At 44.9% G+C, this 9,988-nt stretch overlaps 1 protein-coding gene across 1 annotated transcript in view; it reads right to left on the bottom strand.

The window, feature by feature from the left end:
* Positions 1-5,566: 5,566 nt before the first annotated feature.
* Positions 5,567-9,988, bottom strand: part of ABLIM3 (actin binding LIM protein family member 3) — a 150,817-nt gene continuing 146,395 nt past the window's right edge. Inside the window, exon 21 of the mRNA XM_060093610.1 lies at positions 5,567-7,665. Coding sequence (XP_059949593.1) covers positions 7,552-7,665 — 114 coding nt within the window. The 3' untranslated portion in view covers positions 5,567-7,551. The remainder of the gene's footprint in view (positions 7,666-9,988) is intronic.

Genomic DNA, 9,988 nt, shown 5'->3' with positions numbered 1-9,988 from the left:
GTTTATATTTTCCGTTTCTTCCTGGTTCAGTCTCGGAGGGTTGTGCTTTTCTAAGAATGTGTCCATTTCTTCCAGGTTGTCCATTTTATTGGCATAGAGTTGCTTGTAATAATCTCTCATGATGCTTTGTATTTCTGCAGTGTCAGTTGTTACTTCTCCTTTTTCGTTTCTAATTCTGTTGATTTGAATCTTCTCCCTGTTTTTCTTGATGCGTCTGGCTAATGGCTTATCAATTTTGTTTATCTTCTCAAAGAACCAGCTTTTAGTTTTTATTGATCTTTGCTATTGTTTCCTTCATTTCTTTTTCATTTATTTCTGATCTGATCTTTATCATTTCTTTCCTTCTGCTAACTTTCGGGATTTTTTGTTCTTGTTTCTCTAATTGCTTTAGGTGTAAGGTTAGGTTGTTTATTTGATATATTTCTTATTTCTTGAGGTAGGATTGTAGTCGTATAAACTTCCCTCTTAGAACTTCTTTTGCTGCATCCCATAGGTTTTGGGTCGTCGTATTTTCATTGTCATTTGTCTCTAGGTATTTTTTGATTTACTCTTTGATTTCTTCAGTGATCTCTTGGTTATTAAGTAGTGTGTTGTTTAGCCTCCATGTGTTTGTATTTTTTACAGATTTTTTCCTGTAATTGATATCTAGTCTGATAGCATTGTGGTCGGAAAAGATACTTGATACGATTTGAATATTCTTAAATTTACCAAGAATTGCTTTGTGACCCAAGATATGATCTATCCTGGAGAATGTTCCATGAGCACTTGAGAAGAAAGTGTATTCTGTTTTTTTGGATGGAATGTCCTATAAATATCAATTAAGTCCATCTTCTTTAATGTATCATTTAAAGCTTGTGTTTCCTTGTTTTTTTCATTTTGGATGATCTGTCCATTGGTGAAAGTGGGGTGTGAAGTCCCCTGCTATGATTGTGTTACTGTTGATTACCCCTTTTATGGCTGTTAGCATTTGCCTTATGTGTTGAGGTGCTCCTATGTTGGGTGCATAAATATTTACAATTGTTATATCTTCTTCTTGGATTGATCCCTTGATCATTATGTAGTGTTCTTCTTCGTCTCTTGTAATAGTCTTTATTTTAAAGTCTATTTTGTCTGATATGAGAATTTAAAGTAATTATTGATAAGTTTGTGTTTACTGCCATTTTAAACCTTGTTTTCCAGTTGATTTGGTAATTCTTTGTTCCTTTCTCCTTTTTTGTTTTTCCTTTTGTGGTTTGATGATTTACTTTTTTATTATGCTTGAGTTCCTTTTGTTTTGGTTTTTTTGAATCTATTGTATGTTTTGGACTTGTGGTTACTCTGGTTTTCAAGTATGTTACCTCATTCCTGTATCTACTTGCTTTAGGCTAATAGTCATATAAGTTCAAACACATTCTAAAAGTTCTACCTCAGACTTCCCTGGTGGCACAGTGGTTAAGAATCCGCCTGCCAATGCAGGGGACGGGTTTGATCCCTGGTCTGGGAAGATCCCACATGCTGTGGAGCAACTAAGCCCGTGCGCCACAACTACAGAGCTGTGTGCTAGAGCCCACAAGCCACAACTACTGAGCCTCCATGCCACAACTACTTTCTGATCTTTTGTTGTTAGTGTATATAGGAGTGCAAGAGATTTCTGGATATTAATTTTGTATCCTGCAACTTGACTGAATTCATTGATGAGCTACTCTAGTAGTTTTCTGGTAGCATCTTTAGGGTTTTCTAGGTATAGTATCATGTCATCTGGAAACAGTGATAGGTCTACTTGTTTTCCAATTTGGATTCATTTTATTTCTTTTTCTTCTCTGATTGCTGTGACTAGGACTTCCAAAACCATGTTGAATAAAAGTGGCGAGAGTGGATATCCTTGTCTTGTTCCTGATCTTAGAGGAAATGCTTTCGGTTTTTCACTGTTGAGGGTGATGTTTGCTGTGGGTTTATCATATATGGCCTTTATTATGGTGAGGTAGGTTCCCTCTGTGACCACTTTCTGGAGAGTTTTTAATCATAAATCGGTGTTGAATTTTGTCAAAAGCTTTTTCTGCATCTTTTGAGGTGATCATATATTTTTTAAAATATTTATTTATTTTATTCATTTTTGGTCTTAGTTGCGGCACGCGGGATCTTCGTTGCATCATGTGAGATCTTTCGTTGCGATGCACGGGCTCTTCACTGAGGCGCTTTGGCTTCTCTCTAGTTGTGGTGTGTGAGTTTTCTGTTCTCTAGTTGTGGCGCACGGGTTCCAGAGCATGTGGCTCTGCAGTTTGTGGCATGCAGGCTCTCTAGTTGAGGCATGTAGGCTCTCTAGTTGAGGTGCACAAGCTCAGTAGTTGTGGTGCACAGGCTTAGTTGCCCTGAGGCATGTGGGATCCTAGTTCCCCACCCAGGGATCGAACCCATGTCCCCTGCATCGTAAGGTGGATTCTTTACTACTGGCCCACCAGGGAAGTCCCCCATATGGTATTTTTAAAAAATATTTATTTATTTATTTATTTATTTATTTATTGGGGGCTGCGTCAGGTCTTAGTTGTGGCACACAGGATCTTCATTGTGGCATGTGGGATCTTTCGTTGCGGTGTGCGGGCTTCTGTCCAGTTGTGGCACGTGGGCTCTAGAGTGCGTGGGCTCAGTAGTTGCAGTACATGGGCTCTCTAGTTGTGGCGCTTGGGCTCTAGAGTGTGCAGGCTTAGTTGCCCTGAAGCATGTGGGACCTTAGTTCCCCAACCAGGGATCGAACCCGTGTCCCCTGCATTGGGAGGCGGATTCTTAACCACTGGACCACCAGGGAAGTCCTGATCATATGGTTTTAAATTCTTCAGTTTGTTAATGTGGTGATCACACCGATTGATTTGCGTATATTGAATAATCTTTGCATGCCTGGGACATATCCCAGTTGATCATGGTGTATGATCCTTTTAATGTGTTGTTGGATTCGGTTTGCTAGTATTGTATTAATGAATTTTGCGTCTATGTTCATCAGTGATATTGGCCTGTGATTTTCTTTTTTTGTTGTATCTTTGTCTTATTCATTGATTTTAGCTTGGTTTTTAATCTTGGCAATTCAGTTGTCTAGTTTTTTTGTTTGTTTGTTTGTTTTGCGGTACGCGGGCCTCTCACTGTTGTGGCCTCTCCCATTACGGAGCACAGGCTCCAGACGCGCAGGCTCAGCGGCCATGGCTCATGGGCCCAGCTGCTCCGCAGCACATGGGATCTTCCCGGACCAGGGCACGAACCTGTGTCCCCTGCATTGGCAGGCGGACTCTCAACCACTGCGCCACCAGGGAAGCCCCAGTTGTCTAGTTTTGATTGGTTCTTCTTCATAGTTTCTAGTTCCTTGTTACAGTGATCTGCATTTCTGTTGATAATCTTTATTAATTCCTTTAGCATTTTTATTACCTCCGTTTTGAACCTGGTGCCTAGCAGACTAGAGAGGTCTGTCTTACTGTTTGTTCTTTCAGGGGATTTCTGTTGTTCTTTCAGTTGGAGTAGCTCCTCTGCTTTTTCATTTTACTTAAATTTCTCTGTTTCTATGAATTTAGGAGAAATACTTACCTACTGTGGTCTTGAAGGGCTGTTTTTTGTTTTTGTTTTTTTTTGGCCACACTCTGTGGCATGTGGGATCCTAGTTCCCCAACCAGGGATCGAACCCACACCCCCTGCAGCGGAAGGGCAGAGTCTTAACCACTGGACTGCCAGGGAAGTCCCGTTGAAGGGCAGTTTTTAATGTATGAGTGTCCCTGTGTAGACTGTGTGAATCCAGTATTTTTGGTATGGATGACGGCCATGTCTTTCCTCAGAGTGGAAATTATCCCCTTGATGGGGGTGCAGTTGGTGTTGTGGTAACCAGAGTCTGCACTGGAAGTTGGGTGGGACCTCCTCCTTCCCCTGTGGCTGTCACAGCCCTGTCAGGGGTGGGGTATGCTCCCCAGTTGTTGAAGGGTTGGGTTTAGTAAGGTTGCATTGCCCTTAAGTGTGTGCTTTGTCCCCAGGGAGGTGCGTGCTGAAGCAAGTGAGGCCCGTGTGGTGACAGAGAACCTCTGCGCCACCTGTGCAGGCATCCCTGGTTTTGCCCAGAAGCAGCCCAAGGTTATGTCCCTTTCTCCGGAGAGTTTGTCCGAGACCTAGTGTCAGGCAGGCACTGGGGGCCGGGGCATTGTGGCTGCAGGAACCAAGGTGGTTGTGCTGCCACTTGGCACCTGGGGTGCCTCTATGATAGGGCTGTCCCAGGGCTTGTCTGCCCCAGATATGACTCCAAGTTGTGGTGTGAAGTAGACAGGACTGGAGTTTTCCTGCTGGGAAAGGAACCACTGCATACTCCTCCCCAGGGGCTGTCGCAGGGGATGTGTGATTCTGTAATGGCTGTGCCACCTGGTGTGCGCACCAACATGGTCCATTGTTGCTGGACCCGTTCTTGGACCCGCCCCCGCTGTGGGAACCCTGATAATTGGCTCTGATGTCAGCCCCACTCCTGTCATGTGTGGACTCACAAAGTCCACCACCACTGGAGCTGCATCCCTCCGTGAGCACGCTGACAGTGGGGCTCTTACGGTAGACCCATGCCCTGCCCTGCGCATGCTGATACTGGGGCTCCTATGGTGGACTGTGCCCCTGTGGCGTGCGGTAACAGTGGTGGCCCAGACCACACTCCAGGCCCTTCTGGTTACCTCTGCACAGCTAGATTGAGTCTTTTCCCAGGGTCCCTCTCCTGAAGGCCGAGTTTCAGTGCCTAGCTGTTGTGCCTATTAGCAGGCCCGCCTCGATCACATTTTGGGTTGAGAAGTGTGATGACGTGGCAGCCCTCAAGTGCTGGTCTCTCTCTGCCCTGATTGTTAGCAAGCCAGCGCACACACACTCCTCATGAGCAGAGACCAGGCCCTTTCAGCTCCCTATCTGTCCCGGCGGACCTCCCAGCTGGCAACGGGGGTTCCCAGGGTAAGCGGACCTCTCTTCTTTCATAACTCCCTCCCAGGGGTGCTGGTCCCTTCCTGATGCCTTATTTTTCTTTTTTGTCCTACCTGGTTACATGGGGATCTTACTTGCAGCTTTGGTTGTATAAGAAATCTTCTGCTAGTTTTCAATCGGTTTTCTGTGAGAATTGTTCCACATTTAGATGTATTTTTGATGTGCGTGTGTGGGGAGGTGAGTTCCATGTCCTTCTACTCTTGATCTCCCTCCTCTTGTGTTTGTCAAATAACTGCAACACTGAATCAGATGAGGTCAAATGCAGAGGCTGGGTGGTTTACTGACCATGAGTACTCTGACACTCACTATGCTTCCCCACCTCCAGGTTCACTACCTCTTGGAAGTCGCCAGCTCACCTGGGTCTTATTTTCTGACCATAAAACCTTATTTGTTATTGGAACATCCTCTTCCATCCTGCAGGACCCTGTGTTCTGTAGGAAACAATTTGGGTAATGCTTACCTGGTCAAACTTTATTACAGAAGGAGAAACTGAGGCCAAGGGAGGGCTGCTCTCTGACACTTTTATTTAGAAAAATGTGCATGGTTCAGTCTCTCCCCACGTCACTCATCTCCACTCACACTAGAAACAACAGAAGGACACGAGTCTGGGTTGAAATTATGTGCATTTATGGGAAAAAAAAATCCAACAATAACAAAAGCCCTTCGATCTCGCCAAGTTCTCAACCAGTGATAATGAGGCAGTTTCAATGATTGTGTCTGGCTGGGGACATTTCCAAAGGAGTCAGGACAGTTGAAAGACATTGGCCAAAAAGAAAAGATGCAGAGAGGGCTGACATTTTAAATGAGAGCATATTAGGCCTCCCTTATGGCCCCTCATCCATTCACCCTTTCAAGTTACAGTCTCCTCCCAGTTGACAAAGATCCTTCCTGAACTTCGCTCAAATGCAGTCTCTTCCAGAAAGCTTTCCTTGGTCTGCACCAGCTGCATATGCCTTCTTAGTAATGTCACATTTTCTCGTGCTGTCTCCTATCACTTTCTGCCTCACATCCATCATGTTTGAGTACCTGCCTTACGGTACCCATCGTTAGTAGGCATGCCCCTGAAGTCGGGCCCCATGTTGCTCATCCCAGTATTTCCATCTCCCTCCCCCATTCAGTGCTCAGTATACAGCAGGTGCTCAGTGAGGGTTTGTTGAGTTGAAGTCAGTTCTACATTTGCCACCACACATAACCTCTTGAGAGTGATATAACTGCCATCTCCACTTCTTCATCCTTCCTCCACGACCTCAGTGGTCTGACTCCAGCCATCTCCAGGAAGGAACAGACCCCACCAGAAATCACCAACTTGTGGTTGCAGGTTTGGTATGGGGAGAAGGTTAAGCTTTCACCCCTGTTCCAGAAGCCAAGGAGGCAGGAAAGGCAGCCACTGGGGAAATCAGTATGACCATGAGTGGTGTTGGCCAATGCTCCATTTTGGAATCTCGTAAGTAGTCATTCTTCAAAAGTTTACCCCTTGAACCATGGCCAACTTTGCAATGCAAGCCGAGGACTGGTGGGGGTCTGGTTGGGTTGCTCTGCCAGCTCAGGGACCAGGAGACATGGGCCAGGAAACTTTCTATAGGACATGGCCTATATTACCTTTGGTGGGGGGAGTGTTAGAGGTTGTCTGTCTAGTTGTTCGGTTGGAGCTGTGGTGGGAACATTAGCCCTGTGGTGAGTTGTCAGGCACATAGATTGTAGTAAGGCTGAAAAATACAGGCTTCAATAATGGGCCTCTCCTCCAAAGGGGAAAGGGTCAGGAGGTTCTGGGAGCAATGAGGGAGGGTCCCAAGAGGTCCTGCAGCTCCAGTGCTAACGGGTGCCCTGCTCTGTCTCCTGCTTCCAGCTCCCACTCCCTCCCTCTGGTTCTCCACATAGGGGCCAGGCAGGGGGCCATTGGAAGTAATAGTGCAGGGAAGGGAAGTGCTTTTTCTTTTCCTACCATGAGGCGTAGATTTGGACTAGTGAGAGGTGAGGATCAAGGATAGGAGGAGGATTGAAGAGGAGAGGAGAGACCAGGGCCCTATCCACTTGTTTACTTCTGTAACGAGTAGGCATTAAACCCACATTTCTAGCTGCATCACCCCTAGACAGCATTGAGGTCCTAGTGGGGGTGATGAGAAAATTCTTCAGGGCTCTCAAAGGTGCTCAGTGACTTGGGGAGAATGCTGTGGATCCTCCCACGAGAGGGCCCCTCTGGGGCCAATAAGGTGTGAAAACTGCAGCATCCTCCCTGGAGACTGGGGAAAAGAGCCGAGAGAAGAGAGAAGAGAGACTCCTTCAGGCACCTCCTTTAGCAAAGAGAGTTGGACCTTAGGGGACTCAAGTCAGGAGAGATGTTTCAGTATAAAAAGGCTTCCCAGTAAAAGGATGGGAGTCCCCACGAATCCCTTCCCAAATCCCATTGCACTTAGAAAAGAGAAAGGAAGGAGCATAAAAATATCTTGAAGATGTGGGCTTGCCTGACGATACAGAAAAGCAAGTCTCATGGCAGGCAGTGTGTCCCATTACACAAGAGAGGATTATACCGAGCTTCAGTATAGAGATTTTACATATATCTTTATATAAATGCATATATATTTATAGAGCTTCTGCCTAGAACAGCCGGGCTTGCTTCTTCAGTTCATTCCTCTTCCAGAGGGCCAGCCGGTCAAACTCGGAGATGGTCATGCCGAAGACTTGGTAGAACTCTTCCTGGGACAGGTGGCGCTGCAAAGAGGTGGGAGGAGACAGAGGGAACAGCTTGAGGATGTGAGGTGCAGGCTGGGGGGCAGGTGGAGGCAGGAGTGGTTCCTGTATGTTTCCTCTGGGTACACTGTGCCTGGCAGTGTCTGACCCATGGAAGGTGTATGATGAATATCTGTTGAATGGATCAGTGTGTGAGTGGGTGTTTCCTGGGAGGGACCTCTGTAGCTGGTCTGGCTGGAGAGGCGTCCCCCTCCCAGGACTCAGGTGGTACTTCTGCTTCACCTAAGTGCCTCTCGATGCATCCCAGTTGACCTCTCCTTTCTGCAATTCCTGCTCCATGCATTGTGTCCAGGAGTGTGTATGGATTGTTATCACTCTTTGCTTTGGAAGAAAAAGGAGGCATGCCCAAGATTTTAGGGCGTATTTCCTCTTACTAATTAGTTTACAAATGATCTGGGAGGTTGTTCCTTAGGCCAGTCAATGAAAAAAAGTTACTGTCCAGATTTCTCCAACCCGCCCCCCCTCCCCGAAATGTCCTTTCATCTCTTTCTTATTTGAAAACAAGTATGCCATATAATGAAACATTGTTCTGCATGCCTTGGCAGGTTTTTTAACCCCTTTCTGCCTGCCCTCTCTCCTGCCCCTTCTCATCAGCCTTGAAAGTTGATACATTATCCTAAGCTTTTAGAGTTAGAAGTATGTGGCACTAGTTAGAAATATATGGCACTGGGCTTCCCTGGTGGCGCAGTGGTTGAGAGTCCGCCTGCCGATGCAGGGGACCATGGGTTCATACCCCGGTCCAGGAAGATCCCACATGCCAAGGAGCAGCTAGGCCCATGAGCCATGGCCGCTGAGCCTGTGCGTCCGGAGCCTGTGCTCCGCAACAGGAGAGGCCACAACAGTGAGAGGCCCACGTACCGCAAAAAAGAAAAAAAAAAAAAAAAAAAGAAATATATGGCACTTAAAATGTGGCAAAATGTGAAAAATTGGTACATTTAGGTGGAGGGTAGATGGATACTCATTTTACAATTCTTGCAACTTTTCTGGAGGTCTGAAATTTTATTTTTCAAAATAAAATTTACAATTATGTTTAAAGATAGAAATAGATGGCATATATCCTGCCTGTAGACTTCCTGCATTCACTTGCTGTTGGTAGCAATTATATTAGCTAATTGAGTATTGAAGGAGATTGAATGAGAATCATGTATACAGCCACGTAACAATTAGAAAATTCTCTGGCCTATTGTCCCTGTGAATTAATGTTTTCGCCACATTTCCAGAACTTTAGGTAAAAGTAACTTTGATACTTTTGTTAGATATCATTGGCTGCTGATGACTCTGAGTTGATTTTTTAGTACTTAATATTTAACACTACCACCAATTCCTTGTATTGTGTTTGTATTATGCTCAGTAGTTCATAAATGTACATTCACCCTCATTTTTCTCCTTTAATTCTTCTGACCTGATTTTCTTCTGAAAACCAGGAATTATTTCTACCCAACTGAAAGATGAGAAAAGCAAGTCAGAGAAATTGACTTGCCCAAGAGGGAGGGAGGGGAGGAGACTAGGTAAATAGCAGAGCTGAGACCAAAGTCCAGGGCTTCTGATTCCAAATGCAGTGTACTCTCACTGCCCCTCTTGGTCAATCCCATTAAGAATTTCATAAATACATCTTTTATGAAAAATTTCAAAAATACACAAAAAAGAGAAAATAGCACAATGCACACCCATGCCCATCATCCAGATTCAAAGAGTTTTACCACATTTGCTTCATCTGTTTCCTTTGCTGAAGTGTCGTAAAGCAAACCTTAGACACTGTCTGTTCACTCCTACATACAGCAGTTTGCATCTCAAAACATACTGGGTATTTTCTTACATAACCACAACAGCATGGGCAAGGAAAAATGACAATTCCACAGAGTTACCTAATACCTGTCTACAATAAAATTGCCCTAATTGTCTCAAAGTGTTTTTTTATAGTTGGTTTGTTTGAATAAGGATTCAAACAGCATCCACACATTTGGTTGTTAGACTCCACCAGTCTAGACAGTGCCCCTCTTCTTTTTTTCATGCTATTGACTTGCCCAAATCTGTTTTACTTTCACTCGAGTGCTGAAAAATATGTGGATATGAGAGCATTCTCTGCTCCGTCCATAGTAAAGATGGAGGGAAACTGTCTCATTTGTTCTTTTTGTTGTTGTTGGAGTGATGGTTACTATTGATTCTCCAGCTGGCTTTCTCCACTGTGTTTAAAAATCTTTTTTTTTTTTTAAATAAGACTCAATATAAAGGAATGGCAGACTAAACTACTCAAGTAAACACTGTAGGACACACTGAAGGAGTC

The sequence above is a fragment of the Mesoplodon densirostris genome, chromosome 3 (genome assembly GCF_025265405.1).
Source record: "Mesoplodon densirostris isolate mMesDen1 chromosome 3, mMesDen1 primary haplotype, whole genome shotgun sequence".
NCBI lineage: Eukaryota > Metazoa > Chordata > Mammalia > Artiodactyla > Ziphiidae > Mesoplodon > Mesoplodon densirostris.
This window is presented reverse-complemented; position numbering and strand designations above follow the sequence as displayed.